The sequence below is a fragment of the Drosophila persimilis genome, unplaced genomic scaffold (genome assembly GCF_003286085.1).
Source record: "Drosophila persimilis strain 14011-0111.01,24,50 unplaced genomic scaffold, DperRS2 tig00000606-arrow-arrow-pilon, whole genome shotgun sequence".
Lineage (NCBI taxonomy): Eukaryota > Metazoa > Arthropoda > Insecta > Diptera > Drosophilidae > Drosophila > Drosophila persimilis.
In genome coordinates this window covers 1,711,975-1,734,454 of record NW_020825324.1, presented here as the reverse complement: position 1 = coordinate 1,734,454, position 22,480 = coordinate 1,711,975, and the positions used below count along the sequence as shown (strand labels likewise).

General features: G+C 45.0%; 1 protein-coding gene across 1 annotated transcript in view; it reads right to left on the bottom strand.

The window, feature by feature from the left end:
* LOC6597277 overlaps nt 1-22,480 on the bottom strand; it is a 42,535-nt gene that overhangs the window by 10,592 nt on the left and 9,463 nt on the right. Inside the window, exons 2-3 of the mRNA XM_026990750.1 lie at nt 15,846-15,894; nt 2,135-3,110 (exon numbers count right to left, since the gene is read on the bottom strand). Of these exons, the coding sequence (XP_026846551.1) occupies nt 2,135-3,047 (913 nt within the window). The 5' untranslated portion in view covers nt 3,048-3,110; nt 15,846-15,894. The remainder of the gene's footprint in view (nt 1-2,134; nt 3,111-15,845; nt 15,895-22,480) is intronic.

Sequence of the window (22,480 nt, the reverse complement as noted above, 5' to 3'; positions counted from 1 at the left end):
CGATATGTCCCCGGCGGGAGCTCTAACACATGTCAAAGTTAAAAATAATACAAACGGGAAGGATGCGGAGAGTGGAGCACCGAGTGGGAAGTGGGAATGCCAAATGGACACAGGGGTCTGCGGAGAAGAGTTCCCCAACTGCTACCCTGCTATAAAAAAGCATCGCTATTTTCTATCAATTATTCTAGGGTAGGAATACAAACCACAAGCCTCGCATCCGCTGCTAGCCAGGAAGCTCTTTCTTTCCCACGATAATCTCAACCATTACTCATCAAATATCAGTTGAATATTCAATCAAGGATCTCTTCTCTGTCCGTCTTGGTTTCTTTTCATTCTGTTCCATTTTCCATACACCTTAAGCGTCTTCTATTCGTATTTTTATCTGGCTGCGGCCTCCTTCCAGCTCAGAGGGTAGCGACAAATATGACCCCCTCAAGTGACTTGGCGACTTGTCATTCTTGATGCTCTCCCTCTGGGAAACTTTCGCTGAAGCATTAAAAGGCTGGCAAATGGGTTGAAGGCTGATGTTGAAGGTTCGACCAAAAGCCAAGTATCCGTCCGAGAAGTAGAGGGAAAAATGTCACCGTACAGGACAAGCAGCATCAGAGGGGGGGAGGGGGAGAGAGAGAGCAGCTGTCATGTGACGTCACCGGCGGACGCATCTCTCACGCACGGCCTAGCCAAAAGTTGAATAATTGTTTGTGTCATTTTTGATGATTTCCTCTGAACAAGGGATAACTTTTTCCGCCCAGCTGTCGCACACACACACACATAAGTGAAAATTTTCCGATTTGTTTAAAGTATTTCCCCAACACACACACACACACACACACACACACACAGACACACACACATACGGGCACACCCGGACACGGCATATGTCGCCTTTTTCTCTATGCCGCTATTTCAAGCTCTTGTCAAAACAGCCGTCACCGTTGGAGAGCATTAGAGCGCGACAACAGAGAGGAAAGGACGAAGCGAAGAGGCAGAAGGAACCAAAAGTGGAAAGAGGATACGAAGGAGACGAAGAAGCAGCCGAAGACGCTGGAAAAGACTGAGATGAAGTAGTATCCGGAAACGAAGAAGGAGAGCTCGAAAGAGGGGCGAGAGCAGGGGGAGGTGAAGTCAAAGCCGCCAAGACAGAGATGGAGCTGCGCGTCAAGCGTTTGTCGGCTGATGTCGCCTTTTGGTTTTCTAATAAATATGACAGCGCTCAAAAGTATGCTATGCTACGAGAGAAACATTCACCCACTCGAACACACACGCACACTCGCCACACTCGTGGTAGACATAAGTTTTTGGCTCTGCGGCGGCCATTTTGACATTTGTTTGCCGGCATCCGCACACAATGCTCCACACATCCGCATCCGCATTGGCTGGGGGTAACAAAATGATTAATTAAATTTATCACGTTGTCGTGCGGCGGCGTTCCACCCACTCTTCCTGCTGTTTTTGGTTAATTTAAACGTCGAACTCTGTGACAAGACACATTAAGCATCCACCATCGCAGTGGCTGTATCTGCAACTGTTTCTGCAGCCATAGCTGTATCCGTATCTGTATCTGGCACACACTCGGCCGTGCAAAACGACAGAAGAAGTCACGTTAATTAGGAAAACAACGAAATGGCAGGAGCAGTCAACAGACAACACCCCAATACGAATGATATATGCTTCTTGTAGTACTTATTATTGTACGCGTATATCCTTATTATAGTATATCCTCCAACATGCGAATACGAATATAGGACCAGAAAATATCGATCAGCTTTTGCTTCGGATTCAGAGTTGAGACTGTCTGTGAAGTGCACAAAGTATTTTCATTGTATATTCAATGCTTTTCGTTTAAATAAAGAGTACTTCAAGGATAAAGATATATTTATGGGTTTTCTGTTAAATTCTTCTGTAAAATTCTGCCTTTTTCTGGACTGCTATGGCGCAATAGTATAGAATGTTTCGTAGGCGTTCATCAGCACTCAGAACACGAATGATGACTCCTGATACACGATACAGTTTGACTCCTGCCAATCACCAAGCAAAAATATCTTCTACAGCCATTCCATGGCTAAGCCCTTAGATCCCTCTGGATTAAGTTTTGATCGAGCCGAAAGTCCCCTCCGTAGACGGAAACACTTACCCAACAATGTGTAGGCCAGAAGGAGCATGCAGATGCCCAGATTGGTGAGCAGCGCCGACCAGACTGTCTGCGACTTGGGCTTGCGCTTCTTCGACTTGGTGGTATAGCCCGGCGGAGGCGGTGTTGTCTTCTCGACTGGTCTGGTGTTGCGGCCACCCGATCCAAAGCAGCCGCACCAGCCGTGGCGCCTCCGATGACGCTGCTGTTGCTGTTGTTGCGCCTGCGCCTGCGCCTGGGCTTGGGCTTGGGCCTGCGCCTGGATCGAGGCTGCTGCTGAGGCTGGTGGCAGCGACATCGATGGTGGATGGTTGGGCGGTGGTCCGGCGGAGGCCATCAACTGGAGCGGCAGCAGCTTGGCGGTACTCTTGAGGGTCCCACAGTTGCCGCTGCTCATCGTTGTGGTGGGGGTGGGGGTGCTGGTGGGTGGGATTGGGAGTGGGAGTGGCATTAGCTCTCCGATATAGTTGACGCTGGGAGGTGGAAGAGGGTTTGGGTATTTAAGGATTCCCGCGGGCGGCTGCTGGTGCTGCTGCTGTTGATGCTGCTGCTGCTGCTGCTGCACTAGTGCTTGGCCCTGGCTCTGTGTCTGAATCTGTGTCTGAATCTGGTTGGCCACCTCGATGTCTTCCAACGACGGCATCGGCAGCAAGGGGGTCGTTTTGAAGGTTGTGGTCGAAGGACTCGTTGTAGGCAGAAGCAATGGCAGCGTCCCGCTCGTGGCGGTCGGTATACTGCCCAACCCTGGCAAGATTCCAATAGAAACGTAGCTGGTGCCGGACGAAGTCGGGATGCCGCCGTACGAGTGCGTGGACGGAACAGTTGCAAAACTGTCCGCAGTCTGTCCGGCTATAGTACTTTTTTGCGAAGGTAACGGCGGCCCAGACTGCATTTTTACTGGTTGGTCCGGAACCATCTTGCATTTGGTGGCCGCGATTTTTGAACCCTTTTGCCTCTTTGGCGATATCCTGTGGTTTATCTGTCGAATAAACAGAAATCAAGTTTTAGCAATTGTTTCTAGTATATGCATTTCTATTAATTTAATTAACAATTAGAATTAGAATCAACGATTAATATGTGCATGAGAGGAACAACAATATGACTATACAAAATGTTATCTTGATTTTCACTTCTTTATTCCTTATTTAAGCTTCCATTTGGTCTCCAGCCACTGAATGCACTGAGCTTTGTTTTAAATGTATCATCCGTCATGCAGCAGTGCCCCTCGGCTCTGTAACACGATGCCTTTCCTGTCCCTGGCAATGCCTCTCAGCGTACAAAAACCCCCGATTCTGGGGCTTACCACCGATAAAGCCAATCAGAAACCCGGCCCGATTTAAGCCCAATGAGAATGTTGTAAAACATAATCATAATCCACTAATGTTTTGGGATCATATCTGTGGAATATACGAAATAGTTTGTGTAATTCGGGCATGTGCAAATTTCATATTAATTTCTAATTACAAGATGTGAATGTGCCTTTCAGATGCTACAGATGAGTGCCATTTGAATTTGAATTTAAATCAGAGGCTGTGGCCTTTGAAGTGCTCAGTTTACAAGGGCTCTCTGAGCTCTCCATTAGTTTGGCTCATCAAAAGCATTAATTAACAGGCACTAAAACATCGGAGTCAACCATCCGAATGGGGCATATGGATGGGGGCAGCTACGGCTGCGAACAGGGGCTGAATGGGGATCATTGGATGGATTCCTGTACAGTGCTTGTACTGAGCAGGCTGCTGAAATCAGAATGCTGTCGACGTCCGCATTAATTTGCACAATTGAATGCTTTCCATTAAGTTGCAATTGCTCGAAATTAATGCCACAAAACTGTAGGCATGGGGCACGGAAAGTGGCAGTGGCATGGTCTTTCCTAAGCTGCTTTGGCAGAATGTATCTGAGTTCCTTGTCATTGATTGAAGCTCGCTTTTGATTGATTGAAGAGCAGGCGAGCGTGGAATTTGTTTAGTTTTCATTTGAAATTGTGTCCAGGAGGCTTCTCCAAGGCGGCAGGAGACAGGGGGCACGAGGCACGAGGCACGCAGCTCAAACTGATTATTAGCCCGCTGGGCATGAAAGAATGGCGAGGCACGCAGACAGGAGAGGCAAAAAGAGCGGGCAGGAGGAGGACTAGGAGGCAGAATGTAAGTGAAGCAAGAAATTGCCAGGAGGCTGGCAAATAGACGAAGGTGTGGCAATTAAGGACGCTCTATGCGAGTGCTGCATATTTTAAGGCGCTTGACTTGTTTTTCCTCTTTGTCTTTCCTTCCCTCCCTTCCATCTTCCGCCCACTTGCACCTGTTCGTTTGCTCTCTTGCGTTTCACTGCCGCTGCTTCGCTTTGCTTTCTCTTCTGTTTGCTGTTAGCTTCTGTTGTTTGTTGTGCGTCGACAACGAAGGCGGCTAAAAGGCCGCCAGAAGTGCCTTAGAAGCGAAAAATAAAACAAAAGCGAAACGCAAGCGCGAAATTCAGCTCAAGTGCAGCCATACACACATTTCGTATGCAGCAGAAGGGCGTGTCAGGCAAAGGGGGTTGTGGCATGGCTGGCATGGACTGGCATGGACTGGCATGGCTGGCATGGAATGCCAGGTGCGAACGTATCTCAGTTTCAAGCCAAGGCCTTACCTTCAAAAGTCCGTGCCCTCTCCCATGCCCAGCAGCAGGAAGAAAAGACAAAGGGAATGGAATGCCAACAGGCAATTGGCCAATTTGAAACGATGGAATCGGAACAAAAGACAGAAGGTGGCACAGAGCGGAAGAGGAATAATTTAAGCAACAATTTGAAATGATGAAGTGATGCCATCGAAATAACTATCGGAATGCCTAAGCATCAATCTATCGTCGTATCTACCGATCAATGTCCATCGATCGGGCATACGCGTCCATTAATACTCGCATATCCTTGACGCTTCGACACTGCTTGCTCATTCCCGTCCATTTATCGAATTGATTTTCAATTTTTGCCAGTAAACTGCTTTTTTTTTTTGAGAGTGTAATTCCATTTGCACATGATTTTCGATGTAACAGCAACAGCAGGGAGCAGAGAGAAGGGAGCAGCAGGGACCAGGAGCTTGTTGCCACAAAATCCATGCGGAAAAAACCCACTCTACGCGCCTCGCCTCGCCACGCCACACCATGCCACTCGCCACTCCACTCAATAGCGGGCATTGCGATCAAAGAGCAAGAGAGAAAGAGAGAGAGAGGTATGAAAACATCGCGGGGATTAAGAATCATTTCCTGGTGCATGCCCCAAGAGGATAAAAGCTGAACATTAAATGCTCGCTCAAATGAGATGAAAACAGATGAAAGCAGTACCAGGACCTGCAGCAGCAGCAACCGCAGCCATAGCCGCAGCAGCAACAGGGAATCACAGGGGGCACGTGGCATCGATGAGAGGCAGAGAAAGACTTTCGGGTGGGGCGGTCCAATATTTCAAACACGCGTCGAACGCATTTCCCGGCCCCGGAAAACGGTTACAGCGGAAATGCAACTTTGCCCCGTTGTTCGAGTGTAACTGTAGTTTATGTTTGCCCCAGAAGCCCCATGCCTCACACTCTTTCTCACTCCCACTCCCACTCTCGCTCGGAGTCCACTCTCACGCCCATCACACGCACATGGACTGCTGCCTCTTCCTGTCCCTGCGGCCATCACACACATGCCATTCTTTGTGGCAAGAACTATCAACAGAAAGAGACAGAGAGAGGTGCAACACGAGGTAGAGTAAGACAGGGACAGAGAGAGAGAGAGAGAGAGAGATAGAGAGTGGCAGAGTGGGACAGTGGAGACCCGCATAAATTGCTTTTTTGGGATTCCCATTTTGTTGTTGTTTTTTTCGGGATTCCCATTTCTACATGGTTGTTTTTTCTCCGCTTTTCCACAGCTTTGTTTTGGGGATACAGGCGTCACAGATACAGATACAGATACAGATACAGCTTCAGCTACAGCTACAGCTACAGCCGGGGCTCCAGTGCCCGCCTAATGTCTGCTGCCTGTTCGTTGTCACCTCTGCTGCCAGGAGTCCTCCTGCCCCACTGCGGCCCCTTGGCCTCTGCATTCTTTTATTCCCGCTGTTGCTCTGTCGACGAAGGGTATCCCGATTTCGACATGAACTCTGCATCGCAGAGAAAGGGCTTCTGCTTCAGCTTCTGTTTTTCTTAAAAGATGGTAGTTCTGGTAAATGTGTACTCGACGCGTCTTTCGGTTTGCCAAAAGACTTCAAATCATCGCGAAAAAAACCCTAGAACAATTTTTGATGTTCTTATAAATTTGCTTTAGCCTGTAAGTGTATCCAAAGCTTCGCCCCGCTGTAGCCCTTACATTCCCTTTCTGTGCCATTTTTTGTGTTTGCGCTGCCCGATGCCTTTCTTTCCTGGCTGGCATTCATTTTCTTGTGCTTTGTGTTTCACGCAGTAAATAAAGATGGATGGATGGACGAAGGAATGAATGGAGTGACGGCAGTGCCAAAGGACTACCTCCTTTCGGCTAAGCCAATAAGCTGGGCGTGGCAGCATCTTGGATTCAACAGAAAGAGAGACGGGGAGAGTCCTTAATTGGTTTGTCGTCGTAAGTGCGTTTCTGTCTCTGGAAATCGGACCTCTGGCAGAACCTGGAGAATGTCGCTTATTTTTGGCGCTTGATGGGCGGACCTAAAGGTGACCTAAAAGCCCATACATTTCATTCGGGATTAAGCTGATTTATCTCTGAAAAAATTGGCTTTTGTAGACTGAAAACTGCGCTAATTGGTGGAAAGCGAAAGTGCAATCCCATCAATAATCAACAGATTCCATTCGAAAACTAAGGCCAATTCGTTGACTGACCAACATTCAGGTAATTCAGTAAGCAAAATATTCGAAACACGATTTGTAGGGCCTGTTTAATGATTTAATGATTTTGGGCATCATTAACCTAACCGATGCACTTGATGAAAGGATATACACAATCCTTTTGTGTCTCTTATGAAATCTTTTCTGATGAATGCTCTTTGGCTTCTTTCTCCTTTCTCATTATAGTATTTTCTCTCTCCCAGTCTCTCAGTCTCTCTCTCCATTTCTCCTTATTCTCTCACTCTTTCTCTGACCTCTGTGAAGATATTTCAATTAAATGGGGCTTAAACGTAATTTTTATTGGCCTTTTCTCCACTTGTGTTTTCTCGCCTTTGCTTCTTGCTTTTCTTTTGTCTCAATTTTTTGTGCCCTTTCAGAGGGTCCCATGTTTTTAACAGCTTTTTTGTAAAATTTTAGTCTGCGATGTAGAAGATTTCATTAATCGATTGTTAAATCGAAGCCACACGATTAAAACCGATCCGTAGACCTTTATTTCTGCCAGCAGGCCATATAATGGTCGTAATCTTAAATATAGAATGACTATATTCCATATAATCGATGTGCCTTTTATGCTAAAGTTTTTTCCTTTGTCCGTATATTTTTTAGCTGATTTTCGCCTGTTTTTTACTTCTATATTCCATAATCCCCCCCTTATTTTATCCTCTATTTGCCCTTCTTTTTACTCTATTTTTACCTCTTTTTTAACGCTCTTTTTAATGCATTAATTGTGCTGTTGTTGTTTCTATGGGGCTGGCAGCAGTGGGCGTGGCAGTGACTATCATTTGTTATGTGCGCGTCGCCTTTAGCGATGCGACGACTTTTTATGAGCGGCTCATTTGAGTGGGTGGCAGGGTGGGAGAAGCCAGTGGAAGGTGCAAGGATTCACTGTTCTTTGCGGGACTTCTGCTTGGGGCATTAAATTCGTATAGATGCTGCGCATCGTTAGCTTGCGTTTCACAAAAAAAACAAAAAAAAAAAACAGCAACAAAAGACACAAAAACCAAAGGACTATTGAGCGAACATTCGATATCCTGGAAAGGGAAATATACATAAGGCTTTTTTAGGAGCCCATAGAGTTCTCCTGTATAATATAACAAAACCAGAAAATAACTTAACCTTTGTGGATGATAGGAACTGCAAGACGAACCATTAGACCAGTCTGAGTGTTTTCTGTCGAGGCACCCGTGACGTGATCACGATACCCGGTATTTGTGTGTACAAAAGGAATAATTGGGAAGCTTTTAGGAAGCCCTGGGAAGGAGCTGCTCCAAGCCTAAAAGTTCATTGAAATATTCTAGGGTATACCTCTATAGGAAGTACATCTCTTGGAGCGGTACTGGCATACTATCATCTAAAATTATTTAAGTTCTGTTCGGTTCTTAGTTCTGTTCTGTAATCGACCTGGCAATGCCGTGTAAACCTTTTCTTCCGAAGTTCCTAGTAACATCCAGATCGGAAACGAACAGTACGGTTCCCACGATTGGGATACCAAAGAACATGTTCGATTACTTCTTGAGTGATATCACAGGTATGGTAGAATCTCGTGGATATCATATCTAAATGTGACTGGGTCGAATCTACTCTAAACTGTGGTTTGGGCTTTGGCTTTGCCTTTGGGTTTGTATTCGTATGTGGCTTGTGTGTGTGCCTGTGTGTGGGTGGCAGCTCAAAATGGTAATGGGAATGGGGGGCTCCATCGTCGTCGTCACCGTCAAAAGCATCAGACGCTTCCGGGCGACGAAAATATTTGCTTAATGAAATTGTATGCGCGCGAGAATTTTTGTGTGAATAAAATTAATTTCAAACATGAAACACGGAGGCCGACAGGAAACGGGTTGGGGGCCACGATTTGTGGGCCTGTGGATGGGGCTGGGTGATCGGGGTGTCAACGAGTTTATTCCTCGAGATTAAGATGCCTTCTGGCTTATGGAATAAAATGTGGGGATTGTGCGCTTGTCTCTGGCTCTGTTTATGGGGAATCATCTTCGCTTTTACGAGTATATGCTTTATATTTGGGCCATTTCCAAGTGTTTGCGTTTGCGTTTGGGTTTGTTTTTGTTGGCAATGAGATCTGTTATTAGCCCCCTCCCCTCCCCTTCCATTGTTTTTTGTGAATTACGAAACGAGACGATTATGGGAAATCTTTATGGTTATGGAAATCATTATATCATTATTCTTGTGCCTTCCAATGATTTCTAATGATTTCCGCTTTGAGTGCATCGCCTTCCGAATGGCCTGGGCGTGGTTTATTCATTCGATTTCGGGTATTTGCATTGACTTTGAATAACAAAACTGTTTACCCGCGCGAATTGCAAATGGAATTTAAGCAAATTAATTGCATTGAAGAGGTGCTGGCTTCCGTTTTTGTATGGCAAATGGCCCCCAGGTGTTGGCCACAAAACACATTGCTAAATAAGCAATTGTTTTTGGTGTTGCAGTTGCAGCTGTCGCTGTCGCTATTGCGGTTGCTGCTGGGTCAAGGGGTAGGCGATGGGTGGCAATGGGGGGGCGTGTGTTTATTGTTGGCTGCGATTTGGCTTTTGTTGTGGACGGACCAATGTGTTTGCTTTTCACAGAAAATCACAAAGAAAGAGCACTGGGAGAGAGAAAGAGATTGAAGAAGAGAGAGGGAGAGAGAGGAGGGCGTAGAGAGCATAATGAACTTATTTCCAACCAAATATTAACTTTAACCACATACAAAATGAGCAGCATATTAATCAAACAACAAATTCCTTCCCTTTTCATGGGAGACATTGCGTATACGCAATATTTGACTGGGAGTTCGGTAAATTCCGTCTCTCTTGAGCCTTGAATTTCATCCAAGGGAACAGCTTTTGAGTGGAAAAAGTTGAAATAAAGTTCACGCAGAGCAAACAGAATAATTGCCTCCTTGGATAATAATTCAATTAAGTGGCGCAAAGAGGCCTGTGATTAAATTCAGGAGAGATTCGAAAACCTGAAAATCGTCTCTCTAATTGCTCTGGTACTTACCCTGATGAACGTGGCAATTGTCGAGCAGAGCACCACAATGCGCATTCCATAAGGAAACTCTTGCTTAAATGTGAATAATGTGTGTTCATTCCTTCAATCTAAATCTCAATCTCAGCCCTTACCTTAACCCCTTCTGAGTTTCTATAAAGAAATCTCCTATCCAGCAGCAGCTACTCCAGTCCTTGAGTGGCATGGCTGCACGGGGGCACGGGTGCATAGCTGAATGCAGCTGTGTAAATGCCGGAAGTAAGAATTACTTTTTAAATTAGTTACAGAGGTAGAAGCTGCAGCCGAGTTGGTGCTCTACTGGTGCTACGGGAGGGCTATAGCTTAAGGCCGTTTCATTTAGCCAGAATGTGCACCGCACCGCTCCCTCAACTCCCCACTCTCTCTCGCACTCTCAAGTGTTGCAAAGCGGCAAACTTTTGCCACTAACTGAGTCTGTCTGCAGTTCCACTTCTGTTTGTACCCCTCCTTGGCCTCCTCTGCCTCCTCGCTTTTATTTTTACTTACAGAATTTACTCTTTTTGTACCCTCTCTCTCTCTCTCTGCCCCTGTCGTTTTTCTATTGTTGCTCAAAGCTCACGTGTGTTGCACTTACACGAAAGCCAAATTGAAAGTGAGCATGCCACTGAAGTTTGTGGCAGCCAGGAGCCAAGAGGTTACAGTGGCAGAAGGGGGACATGCGAGCAAACAGAAAGGTCAGACAAATGTGTTTTTAATTGTATTTTAGTTTTTTCCGTAGTTTAAAGTAAACGCTTCCTGAAGGTAAAGAGAATGAAGGATGATCAAAAGGAAAAAGATAATTGACAAAATGGAAGGATGATCTAAAAAGAAAGATGATCTGAACCAAAAGCGAAGTAGCGTTTAAGAAAAACTTAGCAACAAAGAAATATAATTCTCTTTCCAATTCGCTGAGTGTCCATCTGTTGAACTGCTTGCTGGGGGTACAGTGAACTGCTTGCCAAAGAGGGGAATCGAATCGGCTCGAAGCAGTTACAAATTCCCTTTGTACACTGCTTGTGAGTCCTGCGATCCCCAATAACTGAGTTTCTTAAGCGACCAACTGCCCCACCTTCTGTACCAAATGGCTTCCACAGAAGTCAACCGTTAAGCTGCTTGAACTGTTCGAATATATTCCGCAAGCCACTTGCATAGCCCCTCACAGTTCTTAAGCCACTCTGAAGCCACAGCTGAAAACGGAAAGAAACTCTCGTTCGAACTGCATTCCATGCTGGTTCCTTTACTTTTTGGCTCTCTTGTTTAAGCCTGGCTTATTTCAGTCAGTTTAAAGAAATCTCTGTTGAGCTCTCCATCGATTTCAATTGTTAATCATCGCCTGGAGTGGAGTTACAATAATACTGCCATAAGCATTTGTGTAACTATGATTAGCTTTGTCTCTCCTCCTCGCCTCCGTGCTCGCGCTCTGGCCACACACACACACACACTCACACAGCCTTGCCCCATTCTGCGGCCTTTTCCGACCAGCGGTCTGTCTTTCTGTCTGTCTGTCTGTCTGCCATTGGGCTACTTAATTACGAGCCAAAAGTGTTGCAAATGTCGTTGTCCCTGCTCGTTCACCTACCGCCAAACCGCCAGACCCCTACAGACTTCGTCTGTATATTGTCCTCCCCAGCCTTTCTGTACTCTCATTGCACCCGGCAACCCCTAGCAGACCCTTCAGTTTCTCCATTGCCTGCCATCTCCATCCCTTGTCTGGTGTCCGGTCTACAGACCACAATTATTTCCGTTTTAATGCTGCCTCTACCTCCACTTCCACCTCCGTCTCCTCCGCCGCAACTTCTTGGCCATTTGCTCGTCTCCTTTTTGCTCCTTTTTATTTCCGTTTGGTGTGCGCTCCCCTCTCTCGCTCTTCTCTTTTTTTGCGCTAGTGGGCGTGTCGGATGCTTTTAGCGTTTTAATTAAATTTGATGTTGATTGAACTTATGACTGCCGCGAAAGAGTTTTTCTGAAGTTTGGAGAATCTGCTCCTGATGTTGCCCCACCATTCAGTCTTTTCTCTGCCACTCTGCGGCAGCTTCATTAAACCGAAAAGCATACTATGTGGCTGCATAGAGCTGCTATTAGTGGTGGAGCCGAGGCGCCGCCCCTCCTAAGCACCCGCCTGGCGTTTGTCTAAAGCTTAATGCGCGCCACAAAGTATGCAACGAATTTGAATTTAATTTGCAATGCAGTGGAAAAGTCCCCCTCTTCCTCATCCCACCCCAATGCTTTTGACTTCGCCAGCACGTGCGTGCGATCGGGTATATATCTGCCACAGAAATGACAGTTGTAGTGAACCCCCCCCCCCCCCCCCCCCCCCCCCCGGCCCCTTTGCACACCTCTCATCGCAAGCTCTTCTTCTTTTCCCCAGCAAAGGGTGGAGCGTCTTACGTGTCAGTGGAGCTCCACGTTCCATCGCCCCATCGCTCCATTGATGTGTGCTTGCCAGTTCCTTGGGTTGCACTTTTTCTAATTCTGATGCAGGATCTGCTTATGCCTTCAGTGCTGCGGCTGTTCCCACAGAACCAAAAGAAAGTATTGGGGAACCACTGACGCTGCACTTTCACCGGACACGCTGCTGACACGTTGAGATTGAGGCTCTGGCTGTGGCGTTATTTTTTTACTGTTTTTTTTTCGGTGTCATGCCACTGGAATTAGTAGAGCAATTCTCTTCGGTTGAGTTTTCAGTTTTCCAGCTCTCCAGCTCCCACCGAACTCGAAGGCGGTCGGTCGGTCGGTCCAGGTCGCCCAGGCGGCTGCTCTAATGAATTTGCATTTTTTATAAATCCCCATTGATGTGCTCCAGTTCTGGATTCTGGCCAGGCGATTGTGCTGCACTCTTCATTCATACCCTTTGCTGCCGCGCGAGAAAGGTATTTGTATTTTCCGGACAAGTTTGTCCCGGAAGATGTTTAGAGGGTATTTCCTTTTCGAATATTCAAAAGATTTGTACGAGAACCAAAAGAAAGTATTGGGCAATTATCTAAAGGAAATGGAATAACCTTTAGCGAATATATCTTTAGGGATACGGGAACAGACTTCTGCCCTGAATTACTCCCAATATATCCTAGGAAGAAAATTTCCGAATATTAAATACAATCCATCAATCTGCAAGGGTATTTAAAGCCTTCATCAAGCCTTCAACGTAGTTTGCGTTTTGGTGGCTGGCTCGTTGCAAGCTTGTTGCATTCAATGTGTGTCATGGGGCATTGTGCTCGGGGCGTGGCATGTGAACACGCCTAGTCGGAGTATTAGGGCCATCTCAACCTTCTCAGCCCTTGACTGATGGACACTGAGTGCTGCTGCTGGTGCTGCTGAAAATCCAGGCCTCTCTCTTCTTTTTTTTTGAGCCGGCCCGAAATGTTTGGACGTGCTTGCAAATGGGGAAATGTGGAAATTTCGTGCTCAATCAAATCAAAGTCAGTGGCACCTTTGAAACTTTCGGAACGAAAAACGAGTGACTGCTCTGTTTGGCCATGGATGAGGAAGAGTTCTCGGACGTCCCAAAAGACTCATGAATATAGCTCGTATTGATTACCAGAGTATCATATACCTATGTATTTTGGAGCCCTGAACACGAATTTTTCTTCTAATTTCAAAAAACCAATATGGTTGAAAAATGGTGGAAACTTTTTTGAAAATCTTATCTAATTTGCTTAAAACTTGTCACTCGGGGGCTTTTGGAGTCGCTGATTAAAAATTTAATGTCAGTTTTCAAAAATTAAAAATGGTGGAAAAAAAAACCTAACGTGATTGAGCAAATCTGACTTTGCATTCGTGTTTTGGACACCAAAATACATAGGGATGTAATACTCTGATCAACCGCGCACGACACTTTTGTTTTTTTTTTTTTGCGGGACTGTGATTGAAACTGCAAAACGAGTGGGTGGCAACCCTGGCCATAGTTGTTCAGAGTTAATTGGATGCATTGCTTGGGACTCTTGTTCTTGTTCCATCGACCGTCCTCGACCATTGGCATTGAGAATGGCATTGCCCCAACGGCATCATTAGCCTCTTGCCCCAAAAGTCTTAAACTCGAATTAAAAAGGGTTCTCTCTCGCTCTCCTTTTTCTCTCATTTTCGTCTGTTTTCTCCGTCTGTATTTCTGTGGGAATTCCCCCAGTGGTACGTGCCGCCCGGCTCCTTAGCTTAGCGGCGGCATTAACTACAAGTCGTTATTATTGTCTAGGGCATTCATCGGCCACTGTGACTGCCACTGCGACTGCGACTAACCCAAATAGCTGTAGCTACCTCTCTCTTTCTCCCACTCCCCATCTCTTTCCATCTCTTCCACGTCCATGTCTTGTGTGGCAGAGTCAGAATTCCAATTTGTATTTGGATTTTGGATGGGCGTTAATACGCACTGATGACGCTGACGAGGACGACGACGACGACGAGGACGAGGACGAGGACAATGTTGATGCTAGGGGATAAGGACGAGAAGTCCACTCATGTGTGATTGCTTCTCTCTGTTTGTATGTGTGTGTGTGTGTGTGTGTGTGTGTGTGTGTGTGTGGACTACGGGAATCCTTCAGTTCTCTACTATGATGTTCAGCTGCTTAGAAACGCTAGAAAGATCATCTCCATTAAAATTCTGTTAAATTATATTTTACGTGTGGTATTTGCAGCTTATCTTAGAAATCCACTTTTGCCAAAAAAAATATGATTCCTTTTTCGCGCATATTTTGTGAAACTTTCACTAAAGAAAGCCCTTTCATTGCAGGATGTCAGCCCTGAATACTGGATCTATTCAATGCCTAAAGAATTGTGGCCACACACATGTATGAACATATTTGTGTGTAGGTGCATGCCTCCTCCATCTGATTGTGTGCGACATGAACCACAGGGGAAATTAAAGATACATTAAATGCCCGCCAGCCGAAGGAAGCGAGTGCCCAAACCGTGCTCATTCTCCTACCGAAAGACATGGTGCCATTGCCACGCCCCACCACTTCTTTTGGCCCCAAAGCTACTTTCAAGTCTTATGGGCAATTTGTTGTACTTCTGTCTTCCTGTCGTTCTGTCTCCGCCTCTGGCATTTATTGTTCGGGCATTTACTCGTGTCCGGGCAGGTCGCCCGCTCTGCCGTTTTGGAGGCGGCCAGAATATTCCACTAATTAAATTATCGACAAGTTTTGTCGCATAAAAGCAAACTGTTGCCCCCGAGTGCCGAAAATAAAACGAGTGGCAGCAGCAGCGGCAGCAGCAGAGAAAAAAAAGAATTAGATGGAATAAAAGTGGCTGTGGCACAAGTTTAATCAAAGTTTTTGGCCGCTCGATTTTAATGAGGAACTTTTGCACATAAATAGAACTTAATTTTCTATTACTGGACTACCCACCTAGCCACCGGCACCAAGCCCCCCCGCCGCCACTTCAGCCCAGGCTCGCTTTCATCGTTGAACAAAAGCTCAATGTCATGGCTGGTGGCTTAGTGGCGCCCGGGGGCTGGTGGTCTCCCAAAAACACTGTCGCCAGACCCAGAGACCAAATATATTGCTCGGCAAACTTTTATGTTTTAATATTTAATTAAAATTTTGTGTAACGTTTTGTTAATGAATTCCTATTTGACGCGCCGCCGCTCGTTGCACGTGTCGCGTCCTGGCCACAGGCTCAACGGCCATCCGGTTCGACCCGCCCCTTTCCTCACACTATACCCTCCACACTGCCCCATCCTGCGCCTAGACCTGAATTTATTCACGTTTTTTTTCCAGGATTTCTCTCTTTTGTTTGGGGCAGGGGACTAGAGATGTGCGCCAGTGTTGGGCAGCTATAGCCAGTGATGGTTAACAAAAAACCTCATTAAGGGCAAAATATTAAGAATATTGCATATAGAAAAAAAATAATGCAAAGGATAGAAGAAGTTTTATAATGTTTTGTAATAACAGTGTTGGAAAACTTACATGGGTTTTTGGCTTCCGAAAGTTCTACACTTTCTAGCGATACAAGTATCTGAAAAGACAAATACACTGGGTGATAAATAACTCTACAACATAACATTTGTGGTAAATAATGTTTATAGGACAGAATACGGAATGCGCCTCACCATCAAGATAATATCGTTATAAAAATATCCCTTTGTATTCCCCCTTGTTCCATACTAAACCAAGTGCTGGTTAACGTAGATTAAGCTGAGCTTAAGGTCCCTCTCAGGTGTCCATCTCTATCATCTCATTGCGTGTTGGTTTCCGGTCATTCGTGTTTTCTCTTTTTTGTTTTTGTGTGTGTCATGTTGTATTCCTTTTTTTTCTTCTTCTTTTTTGAATACCCAAAGGTATGGTAAATTTATGAAATGATTTTAATTAGCTCAACGCTTTTCGTTGTTTCGTTGTTGCCCCCGAAACACACAAACACACAGGAGGGAAAAAAACAAGAGGCAGCCATGGATCCAGGCCCTGGGATGATGGCTGCAGGGGTCTTCAGTGTTTTGACCATTTTTATGCCGCTTTAATTTGAGGAATAGGACACACAAAAAAAAGGGAAAGTTTTCGCCTGGGAAACAGAAAATCTGCCATTGGAAAGCATCAAACATATAACAAAAAAAAACCAAAAATATCCGGCACCAGCATTAAAAAACGGGCGCTAAAGAAAGCGTATAACATAAAATCAACTAAAAAGTTTTCATTGTGGCAAGCTGTAAAGCTGCAAATGGGGGGCAGGCAGTGGTCGAAGGGAGGGGCACATGCCAGCATAATGAGCAATTATAGAAACAACAAACAAGAGCGGTAAAAGTTATGACTGCGACAGCGACAGCGACGACGCTTGTCAAAAGGCTTCCCTATCCCCATCCCCATCGCCATCGCCATCTCCATCTCCATTCCCACTCTATCCATAAAAGTTTTCTGTAATATTAACTGGTTCTGGGCTCTCGGTTCGGGGCGTAAGATCATTAACTATGGATATGTTCTGGGGGATGTTCCACAAATTGAGTTGTAAACTTTGTTCGGGAATTGCATGGCGAAACGCCATAGTGTCGGACACTGGTTTATTTATTGTACTGCCTCGGAGCTTAACATTCCTTTGAGAGCAATGGAACTTAGTTTGGTAACTCTACTTTCGGCTAGTATAAGTTAGTTATAGATCACGTTTAAATAGGTAAGTATATCAATTATACTCCTGCCAGTCCTTTGGCCATAGAACCTATAGCTACATGTATATATTTTTAAGAATATCTTAGGACTAAGGCAAAGTTACTTAGGAAGCAAACTTCTTCGCAATATAAGCAGCATTGCCAGGGGTAGAATTGCCGACTTTAGAGTCGGAAAATGCACAGTTTTATAGGGGATACACCTGAAACTGAAACTCAAACAAATTCTTTCGTTGCAAACAGTGTGGCAGTGTTTGAGGAATAGTTTCCCAGCTGTCAGCTAGGGATCTGCAGCAGTTTCACAGCTGTCATACCGCTTCGCTTCGCTGCGCTTCTCCGGTAGCTGCCACTCTTCTGCCAGGCTTCCGCTTCCACCCCGCCACAACTGTAGGCCCCGACAGCATTTGAGCGCATTAAAAAGTTAGCAGATTTTTTTCCCAAGCCCCAGATCCTGGCCAATGGCCATTCCCATGCCCCGTGGAGCAGCTGGACGAAAGGCTTTATGCGAATGATGAAAGTGAAATGTGTAAAACCGCACAAGCCCTCGTTTCGGACTCAACTCTCGGTCAAACAGAAGCTTGACTGCCTTTGCCAGCTAATTGCAACTAAAAAGCTGCTCATTAAGCCAGCAGGACTTCCCACAGGACCCCCCAGGCCCACTCCGGAACGGCACTCCCCGGAATGGTGCTAAATACAATCAAATTAGTTGTTTCCGCTTCTGAAATTATGCGACTTCCGGTCCGACAAAATGCTTTCACGTGTGTGTCTGTGCCAGTACCTTTTATTTTTTTATTTTTATTTTTATGTTTTTTTTTTCTTTTTCATTTGGAGCTTCCTTTATTTTGTATTTTGTTCGTTTCAGTGCCTTCCTCTGGGTCATGGGGCGTGGGGCGAAACGTCAGCAGATTGTCAATGATTTCAAGCTGGGGAATACTTGGGTACAGAAACAGGGAGTGGAGAGAAGGGGGAACGGATCGGAGGCAGTTTAAGTTAATCCGGTGTGTCGCCGGTGGAATCTCTCAGGACAGATAAAGCCCGGCCATTCGGAGGCAAAGCGATTTCGATTGAATTGGTTCTATAACAGTGACCCCAGCACTCCCTCGACCAAGGTTGTGTAGGACCTAGAGCCTTGAATAAATACACACTAAATATTGTGGAAATCCCAGCTGGCGAGCGAAGCAATGAAAACGCTGAGAGCCAGTGCCCAAGTGATCGAAGCTACCAAAGTCCTGCCACCGGGTATATTATCAAATCAATACATGGACATGGAAAGCATCGATTGATGGATTATAAAAAAGATGCTCATATGAAAAAGTCACTAAAAAACCACTTGAGAGGCAAGACAAGCCCACAGAAAGAGCGGAGGTCAAAAGCTAGTGATTTTATCATTTAAAAGTGAGTACCATGGAATAATCATATGAACATTTGGGCATCCTACCCTTACGATAAGAGACAACAAAAAGGAGGTTCGTTTTATGAATAAGATCTGAGCTCGCAGAGCTCCATAGCGGAATACAAGTATGGTGATAACCATTCCTCCTATAAAAACCTATGATCGCTCTACAACCGGTCAAAATATTGAGAAACTCCGGTAGGCCGAAAAAAGGCCTCGCACCGGGCTAGGCGACCTGCTTGGGGATCTTGAAGGCTCTCGGTCGCTCTTTCCTTCTCTTAGAAATAAATGAAGGTGCTACATTAAACTCGCAATTGAGTTTCGTGATGAAATAATGTTTGCACGTAAATGGCGGAAACTCAAATCTCGAATCTGCAAGAAAATTGCAAAATATTTTTGGTAGAGATTTTGCAGATGTTTTTCTGTGCTGCGCTCTGCTGTGCTGTGCTGTCCACCTGGTGGGCATATTTTGCATACATACGAGTATGCGATGTGTGTGGGAGATGGCAGGTGGGGGGCGGGAGCCGTTTTTCGGCTATCTCTCAGCTGGGAAACGAGCCATGAGGCAGGGGCATGAGGTGAAAATTAGCGTGCCACACAACTGGCTGCCTGCCCCGCCTGCCTTCCCGTCGTTTTTGTTGTTTAGTCTGGCACAGTTTTGCTCCCATAGAATGGGGCCCACGGTCAGAGAGAGAGAGAGAGAGAGAGAGAGAGAGAGAGAGAGGAGCGCACTGGCACTGGAACAGGAACAGTCACAGTCACAGGAACAGAAACAGGCATTTGGGGATTTATTTGCATTTTACTTTTGCACTGCTGTTGCAAATAGTTTTGCCGCAATCTGTGTCGTCTCCTCCGCTGGCTGTACCTTTCTCTAACTGTCTCTGTCTTTCTCGTGTTGCGTTTGAAAATTTATGAACTTTTCCATACAGATATTTCCATTTTTTCGTTCCTTTGGCTTTACCCCCCAAACAACGAGTCCACGTACGGGACTAAGCGCTTAAGGCGCCGTCTCTCTCTGTCTCTTCGTCTCGTTTTGCATCTGTCTCCCTCCCCCACTCGTATTCTGTTGTCCATGATGCATGACTATGTAAATAGACATTTTTACACTATGAACACAGTTTTCGGCATATTACAGAGTCAGATTTTATTTCCCTCCTCCGTCTGCAAATTTGTTTGTGCACCGCTCGCTTCTTTTACTCCTATTTTTTTAATGTTTTTTTTTCTTTTTTGCATAATTTTATTTGTTAACTTTTTGAATTGCTTCTACCGTTGAGAGGCCACTCTTCCTCTTCCACTCCCACTCCCACTCCCACTCTCGCTCGGCCTTTCTCTCAATTATCATCTGTCTCTATCTCTTTGCATACTTGATGAGCTGTGAAAATATGCCATGTGGACGGTCCAAAATTGTGTATAATTTACGTTGGCAATTCGTTTTCATGGCAAAGAGGTCAGACGGGGGTCTATTTGTATCTGTTGGAGCTTGTTTTATCCACTGGATATGTATGTGGCTAGGGTAGATCCTAGATGAGGCACACTTTCGGGCATTCGACAGGAATGGGCTTGGGTACGTTCATTGTTCTGGGGTCCAGGCAGTTGAGATCGATCAATCGTTATATGGGTTGATCTATAATTATCACTTTATTTTATACTGAATAAATCAGTATTTATACATATATATCGAGAATTATAATGAACAGAAATGGCCTTGGGTTTATTGATTGTTGAGTTGTGGTTGATCGATATTTATCGATTAATATTTTATATTGATATACTGGTTGTATTTATCATTACTAGTAATTATTGTATTAGTTGACAAATATTTAAATATGTGCCGCCATGTGTATGAAAATAATTCATATTAAAATTTGTATTGAAAGTGCAATCAATGCTGATTTTGTAAGTAATATCGATAGGGCTTTCAATTAAACGCCTAGCAGAATGCTTGAATAATTGGAAAAAGCCTTCAATCCAGAAGTCGTCTAACCGTTGACGTTTCATTGGATCGGGGCAATGAAATGAATAATTCGAAATGCACACTGAATCGGGGAAATCAAATGGAAATTCGTTCATAGTCGGATGCAAAAGTCCTAAAGCGACGTGGCAACTGTATGCTGTTTTTTGTACTCTTTTATTTGAATGCATTTAGACCGCCTCCCCTCCTGCATACACCCCCGCCCCGAGCGCTGTGTGTGTGAAATAGAGCTAGTTATTCGCCTGTCGCCTGTTGATATATTCATGTGAGTCCTTTATAGTGGCTATATACGCGTACATATATGTATGTGTGTAGGTATATACTCTAATGGATATGTGATGGCAGTGAGTGACAGTTGGGGCGGTGGGGGCTGCGGTTGGGTTCTCGGCTTTGGGGTTGGATAATGGCAGAAGGCGTGGCCAGTGCCCTACTGCGTAATTATATGCGCACTCGGCAATATTCAAATGAAACTTCTGACTAAACATATTTAATCTCTGGCCGAATCTCATGTAAATTTCATTGGGCAATGCGATTGGTTAATCAAATTGAATCCTTAATTATGAATGAACGAGAATGCAGCTGGCATTCGAAACCCGACACCAAAAGCTTTCTATCGCATCATCCGCCCAAGCAGTTGACATTAAGCGTTCATATAAATTATGCATTATTATCCAACACTGAACACTGAACACTGAACAATGAACGCCGAACACTGTCGTGCTGAGCTTGAAAATATTTATTTTAATAAATTAAATGCAGTTTTTCTGCATGCAAACGAGCGCATCAGCATGCATTTTTTACGCATATTTCAAAGGAGGGCTGGGTGGTGTAAGATAGTAGGAGAAATGTTTTTTATAAACCACTCCGCCACATGCACTACATCTCCTGCCGTTGCCGTTGCTGTTGCCGTGCCACCGCGGTGCACCGCCTCGTGCCACCACCTCATGCATATAGAAATGATATGGAAAAAGGCAAACATAAATTACTTTTATATTTTGTCGCTATTTTTATATTGCCAACACTTGTGCGGAAATTGCACGATGAAACGACGACGCTGGACCCCAAAAGCGGAATGGAATGGAATATAGCAATACGATGGAGCTGGAGCTTGGAACCTGGAGCCTGAAGCCTGGAGCCTGGACCCTCGTAATGGAGCCGGGCAGTTGCACAGCAAAATTGCTCATCCCACCGCGGTACTCTGCATTTTGTAGCCAACGGTAATATACCAGGGGTTCCCCCTGTAACACCACTCGCTGTACGAGTGCCACTGCCACCCCGTACAAACACAGAGCGAGCTCTGGATGTGGATGCTTTCCGCGAGAGAGATATGCGAGCCACGAATGCGCCATATTTCAGCTTGAAACAACACAAAAAATTCTTATATATATATATGTATGTATATAAAAAAAACCACATACAAAGCTATGTGTCGACTTTTCGACTAAAGGAATACCCGCTATTAGGGAAATTATCTGAAGAATCATGTAAAAATGTTACAATCGAAAGAAAATTGCATCCAAGTTGGAGTTTGTTACTAGCAGAACCCAGGCAGAACCCAGACAACACCTAGGGGACCTAGGGAATGCTTTCTTCTCTCCTACATTTACTTGAGTACAATATACCCTAGTGTTCTATGTTGTACCCTGTACAAAGAATAACCAGGAAGATGGGAAATAGAGACAGCGACAGACACAAAGATAAAAGGGAAAGAAATAGTGGAGAATTAACAAAATTATGTTTCTTGTGCTTTAAACTGCCGTTGGCCCATTGAAAATTATTATTTTGTAGATGCTTTTTGCATCCTCTCTTTTTCCCTCCCCCCTGCTGGCTTCGTGCGGCAGACATTAAATTTATTTTATGCTGATTTCACTTTTGACAAACAAGCTAAAGAGGCCAGAAGAAAGTGGCAAGGAGTGGGGAAAAGAATGGAGAGTTGGGAATTGAAATGGTCGAGGAAGTGGTAGCTGAGGAATGATTTAGATGGCTAATTTTGGCAAAGGCAACTAAAACAAGACATAAAGGACATTCCAAAAACAGGAAGTCACTCAGCACAAACAAAATAGCAGACAGATAGAAGAGTAGGAAA